The 26,048-nt window shown below is 38.0% G+C and overlaps 1 protein-coding gene across 5 annotated transcripts; it reads left to right on the forward strand.

The window, feature by feature from the left end:
• The first annotated feature begins 6 nt into the window (after nucleotides 1-6).
• On the forward strand, nucleotides 7-25,860 carry RHOT1 (ras homolog family member T1). Of its 5 annotated transcripts, none has more exons than XM_041409092.1 (21): nucleotides 7-149; nucleotides 3,770-3,828; nucleotides 5,679-5,760; nucleotides 6,677-6,720; nucleotides 7,493-7,546; nucleotides 7,907-7,959; nucleotides 8,501-8,609; nucleotides 9,183-9,284; nucleotides 10,661-10,759; nucleotides 11,186-11,294; nucleotides 11,860-11,980; nucleotides 12,639-12,723; nucleotides 13,092-13,237; nucleotides 13,853-13,953; nucleotides 14,166-14,296; nucleotides 14,652-14,735; nucleotides 15,476-15,595; nucleotides 15,935-16,137; nucleotides 17,551-17,673; nucleotides 23,094-23,237; nucleotides 24,702-25,860. In XM_041409092.1, exons 1-21 carry the CDS (start codon nucleotides 113-115, stop codon nucleotides 24,817-24,819), a joined length of 2,124 nt encoding a protein of 707 aa, XP_041265026.1. In that variant the 5' UTR covers nucleotides 7-112; the 3' UTR covers nucleotides 24,820-25,860. The 5 variants fall into 5 exon arrangements, with proteins under 5 accessions (XP_041265026.1, XP_041265028.1, XP_041265029.1 ...); XM_041409094.1 differs by having other exon boundaries at nucleotides 15,938-16,137; XM_041409095.1 differs by lacking the exon at nucleotides 23,094-23,237.
• Nucleotides 25,861-26,048: the final 188 nt, after the last annotated feature.

The following is a 26,048-nucleotide window of genomic DNA, read 5'->3' on the forward strand; positions in this document are numbered from 1 at the left end:
CGCCCCCGCCGCGTTCCGCGAGGGGAGCCCGGGCAGCCCAGGCCGCAGCGGCGCCGCCGCCGCCGCCCCGCCCGATGTGAGCGGCCCCGGGCCGGGGGCAGCGAGCGCGGCCATGAAGAAGGACGTGCGGATCCTGCTGGTGGGAGAACGTGAGTACCGAGGCAGGAGGGCCGGGGAAGGGTGGGGGCCGCCGGCTGTCACATCGCCCCGGTGCTGCGAGGCTCAGCCCGGCCCGGGCCGGGAGCCCGGGGCAGCGCCGGCCCCTCGCGGCGGGCAGGGGTCGGGGTGGGCTCGCCGTGACCGCTCGGAGCGCGGCCTGGAGCCCCTCGGCTCCGGGCACCGGCACGGCCGGCACTTGGTGGAATTGTGCGGCTTGGACGACCCTGGAGATGACACCGGGATGAAATTCTTGCCCGGTGTTTGGCCACGGCCGGTTTAAACTTTTGGTTTTCTTTTTCTTTTATTTCTTAATTTCTGTTCTTTTTTTTATTTTTTCCCCAAGTGAAAATCACACTTGCACGTTTCCCATTTACTGACTTTGGGAATCAGTGGCCTGATGTGCTCCCAGTGGTTCTAGGTCGGGTGTTGTGTGTTTGTGGCCAGGACAGGGCCAGAGATCCCTTTTTTGCTTTTAACTTGCTGTGTGACCTTGGATCAACAGCGCACAGGAAGGTGCATGCCGGAGGTACTGTGGGTCCGAATTTTTTCACGTGTTCCTAAAATTGTGTCCTGAAGTTCAGGCTTAGGTACCCAAAGAATTGACAGGGCTCGCAGAGGCTCGGCTTCTCGGCGGTATAAATAGCAGAGAGGAGGCTCTGTTAGTTTGCAAAGAGAGCTGAAGTTCCTCGAGGGGAAAGAATACAGAGTAATTACCAAGGGTTATTAGTAAAATTACCTAGTTATACTAAGAATGTGGTACTGCTAACAAAGCTTTCCTGAGGATTGAATGCCCCATATATATTTATAGTGCAGTTTATGCTGTTGTTTCATAGTGCAGCTTGGCTCTGTCTGTACTGCATAGGAAGGCTCTCTGTGACTCTTCCAGAGGGGAATCTTGAGGGAGCTGTCACTGTGCAGGAAGAGCTAACTCATTAAGATTATATTTGGTTAGTTTTGCATGACTGTGTTTGGGAATTGTGCCTTTGAACACACAGTTTAATTCCTCTTTGGAATACATGCCTGAATTACCTCATTGTCTTTGACGAGGCTGTGTTTTGGGCTGGCTGTGTGCAGTGGTTTCAGCACAGGTGTAACAGGTGCTTTGTTTTGGCAACAAGGTTCACAGTGTGTCCCAACAGGAATGTTAAAGATACAAGTTTCTTAAGCACAGCAATGGCACACATCAGAGGCTGTGAGCATCTCTATGTTACACTTCTGTTTGGAGAGTAACAACACTATGTTACACTTCTCTTTGTTACACTTCTTTTAGTGAGGAGGAGGGAGAAATTTGTTTTACAAATTGGTAAAACTTGTCAGTTCCAGTGCCAGTCCTGCTTTGTGTATGTGTCTCATGTACATTTATTAGTCTGAAACCACAGGTTAGTCCAGACCACATAAAACTTTTTAGATGGCAACAGCAGACCATCAGGTTCAGAATCTGAAATATGCCAAAAGCTCTTTATTGTAAGCCTGTTCCAAAACTCAGCCTTTTTCATCCCCAGTGGTCCACAGTTTAGGTTTAAGTTGGTTTAGTCCTCATATGCAGGGTGCAAACATCAATTTTTAATAGGCAGTAGTTTTCAGAATATGTTCAGCATGTTATGCAGCATGATGTAAAAGACATATATGAGGAAAAAGACTAATTATCATAAGGTGCTGTGCTGCTTCTCTTCATCCCAGTCAGCTGATACTGTTTAGGCTGTTATTTCTAAGACTGTGAACATATTGGGAAAGACAGAGGGTTGACCTAGATTTGAACAAAATAACCTAAATCTCTGCTAGAACCTATGGATTTTCATAAGACCCAAGGGTACTAGAAAGTGTATCAAGAGCTTCTAAATACTGAACATTTACTCACTAGCAATTCATAATCTTCTATTTTCAGACACAAGAAGTGGGTTTCTATATCTGCAAAACCAGTTCTGCCACTGTTTGAAGTTAGAACTGTCTTGGTCAGGTGCAAAACACACATCACTATTTTCACTAATTAGTAACTTTACTTACCTATAAGGAAAGTACTCATCTTTTTTGCCCTGTGGAAAGAGGAGAGCTTCTGAAGCTCTTTCAGTTCTGTCAGGATGAAAATGAAAATGGAGTTGATGCAGGAGGATGCCTGGCAATTGTAAGTTAGGATTTTAGCTCATTTGATATCTTTGATGGAAACACAACTGCATTGCTGTTGGGAAACCTGCAACCTACTGCTCTGCAGGGAGTGCCACAGGGGAAAAGTTTACAGCTGTTCTCTATAAGGAAAACAGAAATCTTCCTCCTCAGAACAGCTTTTCTTCACTTTTTATAATTCTCTTACAACTCTTCGTCATAGTAAGTTAAAGAGAAGGTTTTATTTCTGGATGTCAGAGCATGTTATTGTGCCAAAAATAGACCTAGATAAGTTGAGCGTACTCTGACTGGATCATCAGTTCAGTAACACCAATTCCTGCATAAAATCAGCCAGTGGTACAATCATACCTCTTCATGTTCCATATTCAGAGTTCTGTAGAGTTCTGTAGAGCAGTGTAAATGCAGTGATATCAGCTGAACACCTTCGTCCCCTGGTGACATTTTCTCTTGGTTTCAGTAGGAACAGTGACACAGGCCCTGACTGCTGGTGAGCAGTGCCTTGGCTGGTAACACATTCCTGCTGGCAGAGCTGCTGCTACATCCAGGGTGAAACTGAGTTTTGCTTGGATTGAGAGGTGTTGGAAATAGACAGTTCCAGAGGATATTTGAATGTGCACATGCTGGTTTGTAAGAAATGTCTCAAAACCAAATAAAGCAGTAATAGTCCTACAAGGCTTCCAGAGGACCAGAAAATTCACAGATGAGGGGGTTTGGAGAGAGTGGAACCCTGAGAGAAGTTACCATTTCTTGGTTTTAAGTGGTCACATTAGAGCTTGTCAAAACCAGCGACTAAGTTGTGATATCAGAAGTCTGAACTCTGCAGGTAAACAAAGTCATTTATTTGATTGAATGGTGTTGGGTACTGACACTGAAATGATCATCTTGGATTAAGAAAACTGTGATTAAGAAAATTGTGACTTTAGGAGGGTTGGTGGTTTGGGGTATTTTTCACTTTTAGTGGGGGACAGCTCATTTGTATCAAAGGGATTAAGCTCTTGCACTTTAAAAGTAAAGTACTGCAGACTTGGTTCATGTCCTCTTGTCCAGCTTTCATCCTTGGGATTTTAGGTTTAAAGTGCAATCATCATCTCAAGAATTCTATAAAAACTTAATTTCTGCATGATTTTCTGTGTGCATTCTTTGTTTTTATTTCTGAAGTTGTATTAGAGTGTTTCTAGTTTGTTTTAATTATTTGTTTAAATGTTCTATGTTAAGGTTAAAACCTGGCAATTCTTCTGTGTAAGGCAGAGCAGAATTCACTTCCCTTCTGGAGGAAATACAGAAGTGAGAGATGGAGCCTAAGTTTTTGCAATAAAAGAATTATGAGAAAATGGCTGTTGACCATATTTAATATGATTAAACAGTAGCTTTAAAGCTTTTAATGTGGTGAAATGGAAAATATTTTTAAAATCTTCCCATTTTAAGATGGGGTGCAACTGTTAAGTGTAACAAACAAATTATCTAATATCTGTTTTGAATGCTTTTGCAGCCAGAGTTGGGAAGACATCACTAATTATGTCTCTTGTCAGCGAGGAATTCCCAGAAGAGGTAGAGCACTTTTATTTGTTTTCCAAGTGTTATTTCTATCTTGTCATATACTAAGATAATAGACTCTGCTCTAAAGTAATGTCTGAAAACAAAGTTTAAAATGGCAAAGATGACTTCAGGAAGAGCCATGCTTAAATCTGTCTCTGCATGATGATGAGAAATTTAAGTTTTATCTAAGTTCCTTTCTTATTTTTCACATTGTTAATTAAACTAATTGTTTTATATGTGATGAATGGTAGGTTTTTTAAGGAGCTGTAATTGGTCCAAGCTGTCAGCATATTTCAATATTAGAGACACATAAATGGGAAGGTGCTGAAAGAGACAAGACCAGCAATTATTTTTGGGGGGGGGGGGGGGGGGGGGTGGCATTTAAAGAGCAATTAGATCGCAAAATGATAGAGAATGAGGAATTAAAAGTCACATTTTATAACTTAGCCATTTTTTGTAACTAAGCAAGACATTGCCTTTACTTCTGTCTTTGAAGAATGTTTTATTGACTCTTGAAGTAAAAACTGCAGAAAAAGCTACTGCTACATATTATTGCTTTGAGAAAGCAGCACAAAGTTCTCTTTGTGCCATATAAAGAACCACAGCTGCTGCAAATAGTTAAGCTTTTTACATATAAACATGAATGTTTATTTCTTCTGATCACAGGTCTTAAAATAGACATCATGTGCTGCTCTTTGAATCTACTCTGCTTGGAGTTTAATGCAAATCAGTAGGTTACCACAGTTCAGGAGTCAAGATTGGATTGTAAACATAGCTGAATTTTATTAACACAATTGAATTTAGTTCCTAACTTTGCAGTTAAAAAGGAGATCCAGTTCCTTTGGCAAGTTGTTTCCTATTGTATTTAGTGAGTTGTAGTCTTCTGTTCACTTCTCACTTCTTCCTGCAGTATAACCTAGAATATTTATCTGAATTTGTGTGTAGAGAAAAAAACGTAATTTATGTATAACACAAAATCTCTCTGAAATTATAGAAAAAGCTTTTGTAAAAATACTGCATCCTATAAAAGCAGCTGAAAGAGACCTGCCCAGTTCCTCAGGCCAGTCAGGCAGACCAGAGCAACATTATGGGGTCTAACAGGCACTCCAGGCTTGGGAATAGAGTTTAATGTACAGGGTGTTATCAGTAATCATTCTTGAGGAAGATCTGAGCAGAGCCTGAAGCTTTACAAAGAGACATTCATTTGGTGATTGACTTTTATTTTTCCCTTGTTTTACTAAAAGTAAAGTATCACAAGAGTTCAGTGTAAACAGGTGAAAGGCAATAAATAGATGTGCAGGAGATTTTCATTAAAATTAGGTTTAAGTTGATTGTTTCTGAATATGGATTAGTGTTCTTTGGAAAAAAAGGACTATCAGAGTTTACAGCATTTTTCAGAATGAGCTATTTTTAGCATCATGTTTGCTTTGCAGGATTTTCTGGATTTAATGTTTAGCACTGTCAGAAGCAAGGACATTGTCAGGTTACAGTTGTGTGAAAATTGAGACTTGTGTTTTGTCTGTCATGCTTGTTCAGGTGTTGGATAGAGTGGGATTGAGTTTTATAGAAGTATTCATTGAATGTACCCTTAACAGCATTGCTTTTCTGCAATGCATGCAGGAAGTTCCATGTGCAGTAACTAGACAGGTAAAAAATGAGAAGGTAGCAGTGACTTTCAGTACTTCTAAAAAAAGAAAACCAAACAAAAACCAAAAGTACTCGAATACCTAAACAACTTGAGCAACTAATATTAGTTGCATTGCTTAAAGCTGACTAAATGGCAGCTGTAATATAGTATATGACTTTTTTCACCATCTGGATTATCTTGAAAGGCTCTTTCTTGGTGTACCTTTCAATCCCAGGTTCCACCCCGAGCTGAAGAAATCACCATTCCAGCTGATGTCACTCCTGAAAGAGTGCCAACCCACATAGTGGATTATTCAGGTAGGGACTGCTCAGTACCCTGATTTGGTGTGGAATTGTTTGTCTGTCTCAACAGCCCCTGTCACAGTCAGACAGGTCTGGGACCAGAGCTACAGGTGGGAGAAGCCTGGAGTAAAGTAGAAACTTTCTGAATTTCTAAGTTAGGACACCTCATAAGTTTGGGTCAGTTTACTCTTTTGTATTTTTTCTTGTGTTTTAATCTTTATTACTGAATAGATAAATAGATTGACTATGAAGGTTCATGTGCTATCATAAATGTGTGCAACTGTTGCACAGCTACAAAAACCCTTCTGCCATTTACAGTGCAAGCCAAGAGTTAGGCCATATTAGCAGGTACCTTCCTGTCTTCTCTCTCCCATCACTGCTGAGGAAATATCTCTGATGTGTTTAACCACCTGGAAAAAGAAATAATTTTTGTTGTTGGACTTGACCTTAAATTTATGTGAAGTGAGTTTTTCTTTCTGTTGATGGATTTTTCATAGATTCAGTTAACAGATGCTTGATATCACTACAAAAATCATTACTTTAATAAAATCAACATATGTCATATTCTAAAGTAAAAAGTTTTCATTATAGAAGGAAGAGGCTGTTGAGAAATGTAGAAGGATGGAAACCTATGACTTGTTCCAAGGAGAGCCTCTCTACAAATATAATTATTCCTCTTCAAAATAGCTGTAAAAAATGAATGTGCAACAGACTGTTTCTGTCTTACAAATTAATGGATCAATTTAATTATTGTTTTGGAAGGAGCACTCATTAGAGTATTTCATAAAAAGAAGTTGAAATAACAAGGCTTTGACAAAGCTGCCTCATGAGCATTCTGAAATACCTGAATTCAGTTTCAGAAGTTTTAGGGTTTTTTATTTTGTTTGCAAAAATGTTAGTATTAATGAATAACTTCTTCTATCAAATGCAGAAGCAGAGCAAAGTGATGAGCAGCTTTATCATGAAATATCACAGGTAAGTGTATTTTAGTGTTTGCTAGAAACTAGTTTAGGAAAAAGTCTTTTCCTTCAAAGTTCTCTGCATTAGATGGGCTTCAGTTTGACTTGAAGGAAAAAAACCTTTCTTACTTGGCATTGTCTCTTTTGTTTTGTGACATGTGCTATAGGAAAGTTATCTCTATTTAAGAAACCTTAAAACCATAGGTATTGGTGCTGTGTTGGTGAGTTGAGCTTAAGCTTTGTCCTTCCAAGTGAAAGGACAGAACCTAAATATCCTTTAATCACAAGCCATTTTTGTATAAATAATTCTATCCTGAAAAGATCCATTTTGCTTCTTTCTGTCACATGGTACTCTTGCATTTTTGAATAGCACAGGCTTCTTGGTGACTTTGTCATCCCTTCCAATTCCTATTTTCAGTTCTTTCTGAGCACCTTTGCACATTTTCCACACAGTCTGTCGTGGTGTTGTGTTCCATTTCTGGCATTTAGTTTGGTGCTTCAGTGGAGGCTGCACATTTTGACTCTTCAGTTTGGATTTCCTGGTGGCACAGGTCTCTGCAGGCACAAGCTGTGACTGTCACACTGCAAGACAGGCTTTTTGGCACTTCTCACCATATAAGTTCTTTGTTTTAATCTTGTTGGTCAGGCTCCAAGTAGCTTAAACAAGCCAGGAACAGAGCTCTATAGTGAGTTTACTCTGATGTTGTTATGTATGGTCTTTAATTGTCTGTGTTACTCAGGGTTTCTGAGCAGTGGAATTCCATGCCTTTCCTTTCTCTTCATTTCAGGCAAATGTGATTTGTATAGTCTATGCTGTTAACAACAAGAATTCTATTGATAAGGTATAGTAACACATTTTATCCCATTATTGAGATGTAACTTGTGCACTGTTAATTGATGTCAAGCTGAAATCTGGATTAGACATTTGAAATGCCTGAGATGGAGTTTGAGATCAGTTGTTAAGAGAATGAACAGATGAGGGTTTGCTTCTGCTCCATTTCCACATACATAGATTTTTTAGTAATTTCACTTGTCTGAGAAAGTTGCTCATTAATCAGCTCCAATTTTTGTTTCCTCCTTTATGGGTCAGTATGTGCCTGTTTGGGAAAGAAGCAGTAGCAGTTGTAGTGCAACTTGAACACAGTTCAGTCATACTTAATTTGAATATGTATTTTTCATGTCTGTTTTTAATCCCACTTTAGGTAACGAGTCGATGGATTCCTCTCATCAATGAAAGGACAGACAAAGATAGCAGGTGCTTAAGTAAAGATGAGAAGTGTGAATTAGGCTGCACATCGATGGGTGTCAATGAACAGTGTTGAGGATGTTAATTGTTTAAGAAAATCAAATACTAAACTTAAAGTTTATATAAGAAGTCCAAGCAACAAGAGATTTGAAGTATGTAGGTCTGTTACATGTGCCAGCAATGTTATTTATTTTGAATTTCATGGGCAGCTTTTACCAGATGTGTTTATATTTGCTACGGTATAACTGCCTTTGACTCTACGGTGTGTATAGCTTTTCTGCTGATGCTGGTTTGGGTAATAACAATGTGGTTAGTTACCATTGTATGTAAATGTGTGGTTTTGTAGATTCAAGAAGCACATTTCTGTCTAAGTGTATATCAAAACACATTATTTAAACTGCTGCCATTTAGTTTTGCCCATTGCCACCAATGGCATTTAATTACATCATGAAAATAACACAGTGGTTTCTGGTGGGACACAAAATGCTAAATTAAGATACATATTTTTATTCATCTGTCTATAAAGTTCTTAATATTCTTTTGTCTTTAGGCTGCCTCTTATATTAGTTGGAAACAAGTCTGATCTAGTGGAGTACAGCAGTATGGAAACTATCCTTCCCATTATGAATCAATATACAGAGATAGAAACGTGTGTAGAGGTATGCAAGACTTTCTGAAGTTAAAGCAAGTAACAGAAAATACATTCTTGCCAAACACGTATGGCAGCTTTGTAGTAGAAAAAGGGATTCTGGGTTTTTGGTTTTTTTAACTAAACATTTAAAACATGAGTAATTATAATAGTAGGTTTATATGTTATCTTTCTTTAGGGAAGATTGCACTATTGTATAATCAAATGTTACTGTCAAATTCTAATATTTAGAGCCATCTCACACACTTCCCTTAACAAGGGTTTTCTATTTAATATTAAGCCAGACAGAGGTCTGCAAAGTATTCAAAATTGATTTAATATGTGTGGGTATGTCTCTTTTTTTTTTTTTTCCAAAGTAGGTACCGCTTTTTGATTTCTGTTCTTGGTATGACAGCAAATTGTAATGAAACCTCATTTGTTAATTAATTGAACAGGTACAGGGGCTGGATGTCTTTTTTCCAAACCAGTCCTGTACCAACAGGAGGGGGTGAAGTCTTTAAAAGTTTGATGCTTACTTAAATTTCAGAAGAAATCGCCAGATAGTCAAGAAACTAGCTCATCAATGTGAGGATTTCTCTTTCAGTGTTCAGCCAAAAACTTGAAGAATATATCTGAGCTATTTTATTATGCACAGAAAGCTGTTCTACATCCTACAGGTCCTCTTTATTGCCCAGAGGAGAAAGAGGTATTTATCCATAGATTCTCAGAGCAAATAATTTGGGGGGAGCGAATCACTTTCCTGTTCTTTCCTTTTCCGTGGATTTTGCATCTCTTAGTGTGTTCTGTTACCAGCACCCCACCCCTGAATGTCAGCCATTGCATCCCAGAACCTGTTTTGTGATGTATGAACCTGACCTGTCTATCCTCTTCCTTCAAAGCAGTGAGGACAGTTTTTCGTTGCCTGTGTGAAATGCTGGGTAAAGTGAGAAGCTTTGCTAATGGCTTTGAGCCAAATGTAATGTGACCCAAATTAGGTCTTCAGTTCAGTTCTCCTTTAGATGTACATTTCACAGGAACTCCATTTATTTCAGGGAAAACATTCTGGACTTGGCCTGATCTAAGAGAATTTTTTTTCTGAGAATCTTGGGAAACTTTGGCAAAAGGGATAAGAAACAAGTGATGAGTTTGGTTTTTAGGTATCAGGTGGTTAGCTGAGGGTATTATGAAGGAGTATTTTTTTTAAATAATTTTTTTCTGGGCAAATACAAAAAGAATCTCTAATTGTGTCCATTTTATTGGGAAGTAGGAAAGTGACTTCAGCTGTAAGTACTTTAAGTAGAGAATCAGAGAATAACCCTGTTTTGATTTCTTCCATCAGAATCATCTATATGAGTTAGTAATGTTGTGATAAAATTGTTGTGCTGAAATCTTTTTGGTTTTCCAAAACCAATGTCTGTGCAATCTGTGTGACCTCTGTGAAGAGAAGAGTCCATCATCACGGTAGTTGTTGGGAGAGAATTACCAGTGTCTGTTTTCCTTCACTTGGAAGGTATCCTAGCAGTTCTTTTGTCCTAGAGATAGTCCATATGCTCGATGCTTTGCCTGGTAGATGAATGAGCCCTGTGAAGGTTTTCAGTATTTGATGTTTGAAGTGAGCTGGCTGTAGTTCTAGACCTATTTAGTTTTGCAAAGCACTGGGATTTTAAGGTGATTTTTTTTTTTCCCCCACCAAAAAATGTTTGGGGAAAAAAAAATTATTTCGTTTTTTCTCAAAGTTTTCTATAGCAATAAGACTGAATTTAGAGAACTGAGTTTTATGTTTTTTTAATAACAGTAGTGCCACGTTCAGCTTGTGAAGAGCTTGAGGTTCTTCTAGTAATTGAATAGAAAAGCATTTAATGTGGAATAATTGTTTTAAATTTATGGATACAAATTTGCTAAATCAGTTTTTTATTTCCTCTTGCTTTTTACTTTTGTGTACATGTGAGTGAATGTCTCTGTTCTGAAACTGTAAATGAAGACTAGTGTGTGTTTCCATGTGATTGAGCTGCCTGGTGCTGTTCAGTATAATCTTTTTATATTCAAGCCTAGAAAGACACTGAACTGCCTTTTATTCCTTAGATGAAACCTGCCTGTATTAAAGCACTGACTCGCATTTTTAGAATTTCTGATCAAGATAATGATGGTACTCTCAATGATGCAGAGCTCAATTTCTTTCAGGTACCTCTCTTGCTTATCTTTCCACCATGCTTAAAGGTTCTATATAATGCTATATATATGCTATATAAGTCTAGAAAGCAAATGATTGGTTTTGAATAAATAATAGAAGCGTGAACTGTAAGGGAATCAGGCCTAAATACTAGGTCTCAAGTGCAGCATAGAAGAATGGATTTGTAAAAACAGAAATTAAATTATTTTTATTTCTAACCATGGTTCAAGTTTGAGTTCAAGAACAAAATTTTAAAAAAAATCTGTGAATATACTTAAAAATAAAATGCAGTTTTTACACCTTTGTTTCCACTAAGAGATTGGATTGTCCTTAACAAGCTTATCAGAATGTTTAAGGCTGTATTTCATACAGGACATGCTCTTTGTCCAGCTCAGTAGCCAGTGGAACTAACCTGCTGTTTCTGGGTTTTGTGTTAGAGAATTTGTTTTAATACACCACTGGCGCCTCAAGCTTTGGAAGACGTAAAGAATGTAGTCAGGAAAAACCTTAGTGATGGAGTTGCAGATAATGGACTGACATTAAAAGGTGAGTCTTAATTAACTCTTAAAAGGTTATACAGTTAATAATCACTTACATGAAAAAGGTGGTCTTTTGGAATATGATCTCTCTCTTGATTTTCAGACTGCAAGAGCTGAGCTTGCTAAACAATGATATCTTGGTGTTCTTTAAGCCCTGGGAAGTGCCAAACAACAATTCTATCCAGTTATTTTGATACAAGAAAACTAAAAGCAGTCTTCCATTAAAGCCCCCTCCAGGCTCCTCCAGGCTAAAGCTTTCTGGTTTAAACTATTGAAAATATTGTGTTTATTTTCATACAGCTCTAAAAAGCTGGTACTGGAAAAAGCAAACAAGAGCAGAAAACCAAGGGGATTGGTTGAAGGAAGCAGTTCCTTGGAGAACACTTTTACAAGTGTCATGGTTTCTGAATGTTCAGTCTGCGTAGATAATGCTGTTCTATCACCCAGAGGTTTAAAATCCTAATGTGTACTTTGAACTTTTTTGTTTCCATATCGATACTGATTCTATTGAAAACACTTGTAGCAGGAAGAGCACTTCAGGGCCTTAAGGTTTCACCATTTTTGATTTTTAGGTTTTCTTTTTCTACACACACTTTTCATTCAGCGAGGAAGGCATGAGACCACTTGGACTGTTTTGCGTCGCTTTGGCTACGACGATGACTTAGAGCTTACACCAGAGTACCTGTTCCCTCCGTATGTACCACTTCAGCCCTCCAAGCCTGACTTTAGGCTGTGCTGCTCCTGCTCTGGCAGGACCAGAGGTTACTGCAGTGTGTTTATTTAACAATTGTTAGGTCAGGTACCACCCAGCCAAAACCTTCTTGTGGCTGGATGCCAAGGAAGAACTCCCTCGTGCCTAATCATGTTCTCTTCTCTTTCTTCATAAGAAAGGTGGCAGAAGAGATGCTTAATAAAAACTGGAACATAAATTTGAGCAGTTGATTATTGTATGTGGCATTAAATTCTAAAAGACTTGTCAGTATTTTTGTAGCATTTGAGACCTGTTGAAAATCCCCATATTAAAAAGAGATTGACCAGTTCTGTGGCTTCTATTAAAAATTGTAACTGCATCATTTTTTTCTTTAAAAACCCCAAACCCCAAAGTACAAAAACAAAGCAAACCAACAAAAATGTGATTACTGTAGAGCCATATATCATATAAAGGCACTCACTCATCATTTTAGAATTCCTAATAAAAAGTATGTGCTTTGATCTGTGTGAAGATAAATTATTCAAGTTAAGTGCCAAGTCAGATACTAAGTGTTATAATTCATAAAGTATGTATTTTGAGTTTTAACATTGTGTATTTCATAAACAATTAATGCTTCTTATTTTTGTTTTCAATGTACAGCCTAAAAATTCCCCCTGACTGCACAACAGAACTAAATCATCATGCATACTTGTTTCTTCAAAGTATTTTTGATAAACATGATTTGGTAAGCATTTAATTTGAGTGTGTGTGTGTGTGTCTTTATACTTACAAGCCTTGGTTTGTCAGGAGTTTTGCTAACAAAAATGTTTTTATCATGATGTGATTTTATTCAGAATCTGGCTTTGGCTTAACCTACGGAGTCAGAACTAACCTGCAGCTTATGATTGTCTACAAGGAGAGTTGGCAGTTATAGCTGTAGTACCAAATTGTTTTTGACTAGCTCATACATTTAATCTTACTAAAAAACAAGGAAAGAACAATGATTAAAAATAAATAAGCTTGATTTCTTGAATCTTGCAAGTGTACAGCAAGAAAATACCAGTTTAGAATAGACACGAATTAAGTTATGTCTGATACCGTATTTTGTTTCAGGATAGAGATTGTGCTTTATCTCCTGATGAATTGAAAGACTTGTTCAAAGTCTTCCCTTACATGCCATGGGGACCTGATGTGAACAACACAGTTTGTACAAATGAAAGAGGATGGATCACATACCAAGGGTTTCTCTCACAGTGGACGTAAGTGTGATACAGGACATTTTAGTAGTTGAGAACTTTGGGTATGATCAGTGTTGGTAGATTCCTCTTAAAAACTATTGGAAAGAGTAGAAGTTTTATAGTTGAAAATTGATCCAAGCAGCCAAGTTTATGTAGCCATCCAGTGGCCTGATCTTCAGACTGTTGTTATAACCTCTTCAGGATTTGGTCAGTATTTACTGCTAACAATGAAGAAGTATCTCTTCAAAATGTGGAAATCCCTATGATCCCTAGTGAAATGTTACTGCTGTTGTTCTACCTCTTAGAGATAGTGAAAAATGGTGCTCAATAATGAGGGTTTTTTTCCCCCAACTTAAAATACAGAAAATTAGAAAAATGTTATTTGGGGAGATAAGAAAATACAGTGTGGGTTGATAGGCCTCAGCAAGTACTGCCTTTGTAGAGTTCTGGTGACCAGTAAGACTGGTGAAGTTATCATCATTTACTCTCAGAGACTTATGTCCTTCAGTACTGCATAGTGCCAGGAATGTTTCTATCCTGTCAGTCTGGAGATAGGAGATAAGGATTGTTTCAGTACTATAAAGAATTGGTACCCAGATGGTGACAGTTGAAAGTTCTTTTTGTCCCCTCTGCCAGACTAACCACATACCTGGATGTGCAGCGTTGCCTGGAGTACCTGGGTTATTTAGGGTACTCCATACTTGCAGAACAAGAATCTCAAGCATCAGCAATTACAGGTAATAAAAATTTGATACAACACAGAAATTTAAATTTAGAAATATACTAGAGAGTAAGTTGTTTAATGGTTCATCTATTCTCATTTACTCTCTTTTACTTTCTGATCAAGTGAAACCTTTGATTTAATATTTTTGAGAGGTTGTTTTGTGTGCATTTTCGTGTTTTCACATGCATTTATATCTTGTGAAAAATATTTGTGTTTTTCCAAAAGTGACAAGAGATAAAAAGATAGACCTCCAGAAAAAACAGACTCAGCGAAATGTCTTCCGATGCAATGTTGTTGGAATGAAAGGCTGTGGGAAAAGTGGAGTTCTTCAAGCTCTTCTTGGAAGAAATCTAATAGTAAGAAACATATTGCCTGTATTCACCTATATATGCTTTTGAGTTAAGATTAGACAGCAGAAGTGATTGGTCTTAGAGCTTTAATGGTTATTACTCAGTTTGCAGAGTTCTTCAAGGAAATACAGAATTACTAAGGAGGAGTTTGGGGGTTTTTTTTGGTTTTGTTCTATTTTGGCAGTGGCTATCACATGCAATAATGACTTGTACATCATAGATTATAGCTATGCATTTCCTTGCAAAAAACCCCAAAGATAACTATAATTGTAATTCATTAATAAATGGAGTAAACCAGCTGTTCAAATCTAACTTAAAGGGAAAAGTTGCTGTGGTCTAACATGAAATTCTGCCTTTCCAGAGACAGAGGCAAATACGTGCAGAACACAAATCTTACTATGCCATTAATACAGTCTATGTATATGGACAGGAAAAATACTTGCTGGTAAGGCTGCTTCATTCTTGTTTGCCTAAGACTGCTTAATGTTAAAGTTCTGTGAATTTTTCAGAGCCTGCAGCAAACTAGTTTTAATTCTCTCTTCTTAATGTGGATTCCTCCCAATTATTTTCTGACCCAAATAACTTCTGGGGTTTTTGGTTGATAGTTTAGCTGAACCTGGTCAGACCTGTTATTTTTGAAACCTTGACCTGAGTTGTACAAAACCTAGTCCATTTATGGTTACACTGCAGCATATCAAATTATAACATGTGATAAATGATCAGAAGTTAGTCTACCTATTCAGTAAGAAGCATCTGTCACACAGAGATCTAGAATGGCTAAAATTAGTATTCAGTGGGAGAAATCAGTTCTTTAAGGCTTGTTCCATTCTAGTTCTCCTTTATGATAATATGATCTCTTTCTTTGTTTTCTGAGATCTGTCCTGCTCTGTGGTTTTCCTCTGTAGGATGAATGCCCATTTCTGTAGGTGTCTAATCCTTTGTTTTAAAGTAAATATCACTTTTTATGTTGAAGTGGTGATTGCCTGCAGATGTGATGTTAACAGCTCACATATTCTGGCTGCATGGTAAATTCCTACTGTTCTTTTTCATTGATTCTGCCTATTGTCAGTCCATTAGTTGAAGGATACATAAAAATAAGCCATAAAGATTATGAGACAAGTTACAAAATTCCTTTAACTGCATAATGACAAGCTTTCCTCCCTCTGCAACCATCTTTTTTTCCAGCTACACGATGTCAGTGACTCAGACTTTTTAACTGATGCTGAGACCATATGTGATGCTGTCTGCCTGGTATATGATGTCAGTAATCCTAAATCCTTTGAGTACTGTGCCAGGATTTTTAAGGTTTGTAGAGTTTATATTTACAAACCTCTACATTTATATTTCTTCTCATTGACTAAATATTCACTATCAGTTACCTGACCTATACACTGGTTCTAGTGCTTAAAAGACATTTTATTTTGAAGTGCTGGTTATATATCAGGATGCCTTAGCAGTGGTGCACTTCTGTTACTCATACAAAGCAAACATCCACTTTTCTATGTAAACTACTCTGCTTCTAGAAATGCCTGACTTCAATGGCATGAATGTATCTTAAAGCTGCTGCAACCAGTCAATACAGCCTGTTCCAGGTTGAATGTGTCATACACTGTTTCTTTCACTTCTTTTTCTTTAAATTTGCAGCAGCACTTCATGGACAGCAGAATACCATGTTTAGTGGTAGCTGCCAAGTCCGACTTGCATGAAGTTAGACAGGAATATAGTATTTCTCCTGCTGAATTCTGCAAAAAACACAAAATGCCTCCACCCCAAGCCTTTACTTGTAATACTGCTGATGTGCCGAGTAAGGATATCTTTGTAAAACTGACAACTATGGCAATGTATCCGTAAGTACTGGAGCTGCTCTGTCTTCCATGTGCATGGTCACACAGCACCACTCACTGCATGCCATCGTTAGCCACAGGATGGAACTGCCTCACTGAGCTTTAGCAACAGAGAGACATGAATGGCCTGAGTAGCATCTTTAAACTATTTCAAATTTAGGAACTTGGCGTATATCCAACACAGAAATCAGTCTCAGATATTGTTGCTGAGGTGTTTTTGGAGAATACCCTAGTTCATCCAGCTTATGATGCAAATTCCAACAAACAGGCTTCTGTTAGTTCTATATTGGGGATACAAAAAGTATATAAGTTCATAAGTATATATTAATATCTTGGTATTTTTGAGAGTGAGTTGTACTGTAATCCTTGTTGTAGGTCTTCTTGACAGCTGATTACAAGCAATGGCACCTTAGTGTGTAACAGTTCCCCCAATGCACTGCTTAAAGTACTTTTTGTTTTCAGGGTGTTTATTACTATGTGCTTCAGTTCATTCATCTAATAAATATTATAATTTTAATAGACTTTTTGTATAAGCATCTTTGGTCTTCAGGTACAAGATACTTAAGCTCAGATTCTCCTTCACTACACATCTCACTGTTGCTAAACTCACTTTGCATCTCGTTTTTTTTTGGTGGGTGAAGCTTTTAATATGGTGATGAACTATATAAATATTACAGCAGATGGAGTCTAGTATGACAGCTGACATTTGCTTTAAAATAAATAGAACTAATGTCACTATCACCCAAAATAATAGGGTATTTTAATTATTTGAAACTGAATTTGCTGAATTACATCTGTAAAACTTTAGTTTTGGTTTTGTTTTTTTGGTTTTTTTTTTGGTTTTTTTTTTGGTTTTTTTTTTCTCTTATGTTCATTTTGTAGCACTGGTATACTGGGAAACCACTAAAGTGTAGCACTGACCAATTGTCTGTCATATCAATATTCCTGCTTCTCCCTTAGTTTTCAAGCATGTGTATTTGGTAGGGTGGGAAAAATAGAGGCAACGCTCACCCTGTAAAGAGTGCATTCAAAGTGGTAGAAAATGGGGCTTCCTTTCCTTTGAAAAAGGGGTGTTATCTATGGCTGTGCAGACATACTCAGAAGCCTTAAATGCTTCCCCTTTATGGGAGCTTGTATAAATTCATCAGACATTTTCATTCATGTTTGTGCTTTGCTGTTAAGATCTGTATATGGTGGTGATGCCAAAATGTCCAAGACATAGAACCTCTAACCTTTAAATTCTGCACAGCTGTAGTTGTACCCTTTCTTCCCCAGTGTATTTTTTTTCCTCCTCTCCTTACTCATTCAAATGTACCTTTTATTCCTAAATCTCTCTCTTGGTTGTGGCACAGTCCTAATGTGCACCTGATTTGATGAGCAAGATTTCAACTCCTGTCCTTCTGTGTGTTTTCGCAGCCATGCCCGGTTACGCTGTATGTGCGCCTGCAACAGGTGTACATTTTGCATCTGTCAGAACTTCCTCAACTCAGACTTGCTGCAATCTGTAAAGAACAAACTCTTCACTGCAGTTCTTAACAGGTCCTTAACTTTATTTACTAGGTACCAGGTGTGCTTTTAAAATAAATGGTGTCTTTGGAATACCAATTGGTAACCTTATATACTGCAGATTTTTAACTCCATATCCACTGAATAGGCCAATACTTTAATAATTGTCATAGAATTATCAAACTGGGTTTAACTTGGAGGTTCTTTTGAGCTCAGTTTAGACATTTTTGTGAAACATTACCGATTTGGTGGTTGATTCAGGCTCTTTGTGATTGCAGAAATACTGTGCAGGAATTAGGACTGTGTTTTTAGGGAACTGCTAATAGTCATTAAGTAGTGTCTGCAAAAATCTGTGTATTGTTTCTCACTTGAGACATGACAGGTTTGTTTAGTATTGATTGGAGGTAGTGCCTTTTAGATCCCAGTTACACAGATATTTTCATAAAGGCACAGCTTGACTTACAGCAGCATCATGTAACATATTACATGTTTATAATTGCTAATTTGATATTTGGAGTTCAGAGAATTTATGTGTGTGTGTGTGTGTGTTACGCTTGGTTTACACAAAGAGTGGGTATTTTGTCTTAAAAAATAATCCAGATCTTTAAACATCCAGTTCCTCTCTGAATGAAATGCAACATGTAAGAAGTGGTGAATGCTTAAACATTTGCATTTCCAGATACTTTTGGAAAAACAATTGGTAAAGAGAGATAATGGGTTTTCAGCATTGAAAACATTGCTATAGCTTGTCCTGCAGGCAGTTTTTGACACGCAGGATTTACCAACACCTCAGCACTTGTCATCACACCCCAGCAAATGGGAGTTCAAACCAAACAACTGTTGCAGTGCAATGGTTCCATCCTCCGTGGCCTTCTTGGAGGCTTAGATGGTAAATGTGTTTATTTGAAGGCCGTGGTTGAGGTATCCTGACATGCTGATGGTCCATGGATGTTACTACTTGTTACAGGTTTCAGAGGTAGCTGCTCCATGTAAGAGTGTCTGCCTCCTTTTAATGCAAATGACACACGTGTAGGAGGTCTGCTGATACACCCACCTACAGGATTGAGCATTTTCCTTGTCAAATACCACTTTAATCCAAGATAAAAGCCTTAACCACAGAGTGAGAATTGAAGGAAGGGTGAAAAACTCATTAGCTTAGGAAAAGATTGAATGAGTGAGGTTCTTCATGCTGCATCTCTTCTACAGCAGTTATCCCATAGACAGAAATACCTTGAAACAGCAATCTCTTTGCATATTGTCACTCTAAAACTTCAGTGAACGGTCACTACTAGAAAATCCCAGCTCTTCATTATTGAGGCTGAACTCACCTCTAACACATCTTCATTTTTTGGAACTAGTTGCTCCATTTGCTGTTGTGATTTGTTTCTCTATTGTATGGGATTTTTTGAGTTCTGCATTAGACATTGAACTTCATTCCTCTGAAGTGCTGTCAGGGTCTCAGGGTACTGAAATCTTTTATTGAGGTTTGGGATGCTGTCATTCCATACCTTATCACTGTAAGGAGTCTGTAACAAACATAGGAATCCACTACTGCCTAAAAAGTCTGTAATTCAAGATGAGGAAAGTTCCTTATAGACACCAGCCTCCTGAAGAATTATTAGCTAGAATCCCCTTGTCTCTCAGTCACTAGGGTTTGTTCCAGTCAGCACGCTCACTTCATCTCAACAGCTCCCTAACCAAACATCTTGCTGCAGGTTATTTACCATTCAGCACATGAACTGCTGCATAACTGCACATGTGGTAGAGCTGGGATACCTGTGAACAAGAGGAAATAGCTCCCAGTTGTAGACATAGGAGGGAAAAGATAGATTTCTTGTCTTATAAAAATCATACATCCAATGATGTGTGAGTAGAGAAAGCATTTGGATCAAGAAGGACTTTCTGATTCAGTTAGTTTCTATAACTTTTCTTATTTTGCTTTCATAAGTGCTTACCATTAGGTCAGCTAGTTGGGCAAAAGTTAGATAACTGATGGGGGAAGGAGGTTTCTTCTGAGTACTTTATTCTCCTGATCCTCTCCTAGTCCCTTAGGCTGTGGAAGCTTTTCAGGTAAACTGAAATTTTTCACATGGGACCCCTTCCTGTGCCATTGGTTGCTAAGTAACCCCTAAACACTGTTACCAAGGCACAACAAAAAATCACATTTGAAGATTCCCACCTTAGTAATTAAAGGAAGAACATTGCCTCTGTGCAGCTGAGAAACCTGCTCATGCCCCCCTCAGTTTCTCTCTGTGGGCAAATTTCAGGAATTCCCCTGAGGCTTGCAGGCTGTCAGAAAGGCAAGTTCAGCCTGGAGATTGCTGTGTTGGTTTGAACTGCCCAGGGTGACAATTTATTGGTTCTTTGAGGAAGGAAGCACAGCATTCAAAGCACTGGACACGCATGTATGACACTTGCTAATATCCTGTAGTATTTTTATAGTATTAATTTGTTCTTTCATTTAGGTGTTCACTTGAATTTGGCTGGCTGGCACCTAATCTCTTTTTACTACGTTGTTTTACCAAAAGCAGTCATTCTAACCCTTTCTTTAATGATGAGCTCGGATTTTTGGCTTTTTTTTCTCCTTGGTTTCAAATCATTCATGTTGCCTTTTGCTTGTGCAGTAGTGGCATTTTTCTGTCAGCTAAGTTCATTTCAAAATAAGATGATTCTAATGCATGAGAATTGTGTTGTTCATCAAGGAGACTTCTCAGAGGATGTTTTTCTTAAAAGTTTTTAAAACACTGTGGAATTGAAGTGAAATTCTACTTCCATATGAAACCTGGTTTTAGGAATTATTAGTAAGGTTTTGGTTTCTGTGACAACCTTCTTTCTGTGAAATTCAAGTTAAGACAATAAATTATTATTGTGTTTTTCTGTAATAATGGTAAAGTTTTAAGAGTATAACCCAGGATTTACCTTTCGCTATGTGCAGTGTACACAGGGTTTTTTTCAAAACTTGCATATTGCCATTCAGTCTAATTGCAGAAATCTGTCTCTACACTTAGATGTCCCCCAAATTAGGACATTGCTAAATGACATCCCCAAAATTACATTAGGGCATTAGAAATTTGCTAATTTATTTTCCTCCTTCTCTAAGCTGTTTGATGCCCCAGACTGCATAGAAATTTGCAAAGCTGTGTCCCCTGATTTCTTTCTAAACAGAGTGTAATGAATTGGCATTCTACATCCATTTTTCAGTTTTGAGGATAACAAGATGCCTTTGGAGCTTTTCACATTTTAGATGACTAATGCATGGGGGAAAATTCTAACTGCTGGACGTAGTTTGCATCCTAGGAAAATATGTGCCTGAAGGGAAGCTGCAGCAGCTCGTGCAGGTTATGTGATGCTTTTGGAATTCAGTTGCTTATATTTAGTGCTGAAACCTTTGTCAGAGCAGGCTGCTGCATGAACTTGCTTTGAGTTCTGCTGTGAGCAGCCATGTGAGCAGCCTGTTGGCCTCAGCACTGTGCTTCTAAAACGCTTTGGAAATTACTACAGGAGTGTTTTCAAACTTCTGTATTTAAGGATAAATCTTCCCAGACCTGGGAATTATTCTGCTGCTGACCTTGGGAAAAGTGTCAGCATCAGTGTGTAACTCAGCAGTTTTCTGTGTGTACCCATGGCAGGCATGCTCAGTTAACTTCTTAGCAAGTGCATGTGACAAACTTCTTGTGAGTTGTTAAAGTCTTTTGTAAAAAAAACCTGTTCAAAGATCTTAGTCAACATGTGGCAAGGTACTTGACTCACTGTTAAAGGTAGGTTGAATAAAAATATGCCTTTTTCTTTCCAAAATGTGCACTAAAATCTGAATTTTGTGCCAAAGGCAAAATTTCTAGACTTTTGTATATTTGAGGAACTAATTGCATGATTAAGTGCACACAGCAGCCTGTTTGGAAAGTTTGAAGCATCATTCTTATTAATAAGCAAGAGTTTCAAATACAGCTTCATTTATGGAGTCCTGACTACTACTCTCTGTGTGTGTAAGTGCACATCTATTTAGATGTTTTACCCTTGGAGAGAATATTTTTCCAAATTCAGGGTTACTCTCATACTAACAAGGCAGTAGTAATTTCCACCACTGGTGAAAATTAGTTTCATAAGCACAACTAGACTGGAGTTAAGTTTGAACGTTGTTTTTTGAAAAGGTAGAATTTTTCAGTGTGTATTGAAAAAAGGTTTTGTGCATTGTAGCCATCCTCATGTCAAAGAACCTGAACTAGAAACAAGTATTGATCCTTTTTTATTATCTCAGATTTTTTTTTTATTTTTTCAATGGCAGCTAAACAATATTAGAGATTAAAGTTGTAAAAATGGATTTTATGACAGCATAAGGAACATTGAAAGAAGAAAAATTGGATGTTTATGAAGTTGTAAAGCAGTTAGACATCCATAATGTTCTGGATTTCAGTGATTTCTGGATTTTGAACTTTGGTTTTTCAGGCTGAGACATTCAGAGTAGATTTCCTTGAGGTTGTAAGACGAGTCCCTGTCTCAAATTAGTTCCTTATTTAAATGAAAGAATCTGCTATTGTTAGGCTTAGAAAAGGGATCAAAGCCAATTTAGTCTCCCTTAGACATTACAAGAGGATTTTATCATGGCTGAGAACATAATAATTGTTTTGGAAGGATGGAGTGTGCTCACCAAGTTTCTTGCATACTATTAAATATGGACATGTGCAAAACAAGGCAAATTATCGATAGGAATCAGAAAATCTAGATGTGAGAGATAGTGCTTTATGAGGCAGTGCAAAAGCATTAATTTGCAATTTAAACATTGATTTGCATATTTAAAGGGATAGGGTTTTAAATTGTACAAATAGTTGAGCATTTGAATTAACCAAATTAAACTGGAGACTTTTTAGTTATACAAATACTCATCCAACAGTAGAATAGGCACTGTGTACTATCCAACAGAGCTTGTCATGTAATCTAGTAAAATCATGTCACCTACAAGTGATTCATTTTACATACACAGATTAGTTTTATAATTTACAGATCTGAAGAAAAGGATTTCACAGCCTTTTACTAAGAAATTATCCCAGACTACCACTGGAGTGATAAAATACAGACTTTGAGTTCTCGACAGTAGTGGGATCTCATCAGTTTTACGGCTGATGTGCATATGGTGCAGGGGTATTGCAGTGTCCTGTGGGACACATGGAAGTTGAGGTTGTGGAGATGGAGTGGGAAGAGAAATCCAGTTTCATAAACAGGTTTCTTTGTCCTTAAAGCAATGGCATTTAGCTACATGAAATCATACATGTTACTTAGCTTATTAAAAGCACAAACTTGATTTGGTTCTGGTTTTTCCCAAGCACTAAGTTTTTAACAACTGCACAAGAATCAGGGGCTAGGTGGCTACAAATCAGAAATTCTCTGAGCTTTTTGATTTGAGAGGGTTGCTGTTGTTGAGCCATGCAATGAACTGCACTGTGCATGTGTGTGAAAAGGTTAAGAGCCTACCTAGCTGAGGTGGGGGCCATGCTGTTAGCAGACGAGGAGAGCAGGATTATGCAGCAGGTGCACGCCGTCCACTCTGTAGAAGATTCCATCTTCATGGAGTCATCTCTTGGTCCACGTTTGCTTGAAGACAGGTAACAACAGCCAAACCCAGGTGACCTTGCCATTGCCTTTTCCCTTCCTTCCCCTCAGCAAGCCACTTGACATCCAGTTTGCAGAAACTGTCCAAACTAGCTGTAGAAAAACTAATGCTTGCAGGAATTCTTGGATTTGGTCTGTTCTATAACCCAGCAAGACATTCTTAAATAAGATCAGGATTTTTTAGACTAAAGAGCAGCTGTGTGTGCATCAAAGAGCCTGTTCTTCAGCATGTGGTGTGGCAGAACTCTTGATTAACTATCTGGCTGTTATGGCTCCTGCAGAAGTCTACTAAAGCATATCCAAAACTGGTTTTGTGTGTTTTGATAGCAAGTAGCAATTCCTGCTCTGTTAAGCAGTTTGTGAGCTACAGCTCTGCAGTTCTCGCTCTATGAATTCCTGTGTGTGCTTAGGATCTCTGTGCTCCTTTACTTAACCCTCCTGCAGCTTCAGTGGGTAACCCATGGTGTTTAACACAGGCTCAAATATGTGGGCTAGTGAAGTTCTGTTCAAAGTTCTATCTCTAAAGCAAACAAACAAAAAAATCAACTTTACTATTGTTGAGGAACTTCCTGTGCTTTGATTTATGGCATTTATGATAACTTGTTTTAAATGGTAGCTCCTGCTTTCTGGTAAGCTGTCATACTTCAGACTGCTGTTAAGGGTGGCCAGTCTTGCCTAACTGAGCATGTTCACAGACTTCTTGCAATATTTGGGAGAGTTGGGTCATTGCCTGTCTCCACTGTCATGTGAGGTGTGGATTTTTCTGTCATACAGTCACTCCATAGTGTCTTTTTCTGTTGGTGCCATCGTCACTGCTTGTTTCACTCGCACTCTCTCTTAGCTTTCAGCTTGGTGTTGGATGACTGTTTCTGTTGCTGTTCTTTTGACTACTGGGAAGAAAGGGATTTTAAAATGGTTTGATTCTAGCTTTTGGAAAAATATTACTTGCTACTTGTCAGTAAACTTTTTTTGGGGGGGGTAGAATAAGTAGATATTCAACAGGACTGGGAAGTTTTTAATGGAAAAGCAGAAATATTAAACTCAACATTTAGAAAAGAAAGAAAGAAAAAAGGATTTTGCTGGACAGAGTTGTTCTCACTATGAGTTACTAATTATTTGTAGCTATTTTTGTTTTCCTTTCCTGAATGCTTGCTGGTACTCTCAAAGGAGACACCCTGCCCTCCCCACATCCATGAGTCATGATCTGCTCCTGCATTTCTCCTCAGCCGTGTGAGCGCTCTGACTTCAGGGAGCTCGGATGTGGTCAGGGCTGCAGATCAAATCCTGAGCTTTAAGAAAAGCCAAGTGACTGCAAAGTGCTCCTAAGGCTGAATCTGTGAGCTGTTTGCCTGTGACAAGTGTAGTGATGAATTTCCAAAAGCAGAGTAGTTTAGCACAAGCTGTCTGGAGTTCCTGTCATGGAATTAACCTGGTTTTGTATGTGTGTTAAATTTCAGGCACGTGACACAAGCGGACCTCAAGAGCTCAACGTTCTGGCTCCGAGCAAGTTTTGGTGCTACTGTGTTTGCAGTTTTGGGTTTTGCCATGTACAAAGCACTACTAAAGCAGCGATGATCTGAGAAGAAGCACATCTGGCCCTACCAAATAAATAAATAAAAAAACCACTTTTATGTACATTCTGAATGCTTTAAATTCTGCTAGAAATATTTATATTTGCAGAGTTACTTTATTAATATTTGTAATTCATGATTAAGATTATTTTAAATTATAGCTCCAACTACAGTATTGCGTAATGTGTGGAAAAAAGGAATTGCATCTTAACAGCCAGCTGAAATGGCTTAACTTGTAAGGCCAAAAGGGAACTCGTTGTAAATAACCTGTACATATTAAAGCAAGTAAGACATTGCTTCCCAAAAACCTATTCAAAATACTGTTCTTAGATGTTCACTATGGTGACATTCTAGTGTATAGGTGAAATTCATTTTCAGTAGAGTAGACTCAACTCAAGGATCATACTTCCTCAAGGATTGCTTATTTATTTCACATTCATCTGAAGTGACTTCATCTTTTTGGACTATAAGCTATAGCAGGCAGAATTTGTGATTTTTGTTCATGTTTTTAACTGATGAACAAATTTGCCCCTCTAATCATGTATTTCAGGAAAGAGTCACCTTTGCTGTCCTGGCCCATGTCTTTGTATTTCACATGACCAGTAACATATTCAGAGTCTGGTCTCTTTTAAGAGGAAAAAAGTAAACTTTGAAAACTGCCAGATCAACTTCATACGCTGTGTGTAACCTGTGTTTTTCATTTTTCACTATGTTGTGTTTTATAACCCTCATCAATCAGACAAGCAAATTTTTTATGTTATAAACGGTTATAATTTGGAAAGTGTTGCAGTTTAATTTCTCACATCTGTCAGTCATACTCATTGAAAGCTGTGTATAAGAGAAAAAACTGCAATAGTACACAGTGCCTATTCTACTGTAGTATATTAGTTGCATGGATCACAGTGCATTCTGTAATGGGCTAGAATTACCTATAGACACAGCTTTTTTAATGATCAGGTAAACCAAACATTAAATTCCTCATGACAAACCTATTTTTCCATTGCTGGCCTTTTCAAGTATTTCAATAAAATAACTGTGTACTGTGTCTGTGTTTGTCTTTTTCTTATTTTTCTTTACCTTCCTGTGCCCCAAAAGGCGGAGTTCACCAAAACTTTGTCCTTTATGTAAATGGATGCTGCCGGTGCCCTCACTTGTTGGAGGTTACGTATCTTAGCAGTGCAGTTTCTCTCGTGCCTCCATTAGAAGTTAATTTCTGATTTATATCAGAAGACC

Source organism: Onychostruthus taczanowskii, unplaced genomic scaffold (assembly GCF_017590055.1).
Source record: "Onychostruthus taczanowskii isolate IOZ18803 unplaced genomic scaffold, ASM1759005v1 scaffold30, whole genome shotgun sequence".
Classification (NCBI taxonomy): domain Eukaryota; kingdom Metazoa; phylum Chordata; class Aves; order Passeriformes; family Passeridae; genus Onychostruthus; species Onychostruthus taczanowskii.

What these genes read in the sequence shown, in the direction of transcription:
- RHOT1 (XM_041409092.1), top strand. Translation starts at nt 113, where the DNA reads ATGAAGAAGGACGTGCGGATCCTGCTGGTGGGAGAAC. An exon ending in GCGAGGAATTCCCAGAAGAG is followed by an intron (nt 3,829 to 5,678) that starts GTAGAGCACTTT and finishes TTTCAATCCCAG; the next exon opens with GTTCCACCCCGAGCTGAAGA. An exon ending in CAGAGCTCAATTTCTTTCAG is followed by an intron (nt 10,760 to 11,185) that starts GTACCTCTCTTG and finishes GTTTTGTGTTAG; the next exon opens with AGAATTTGTTTTAATACACC.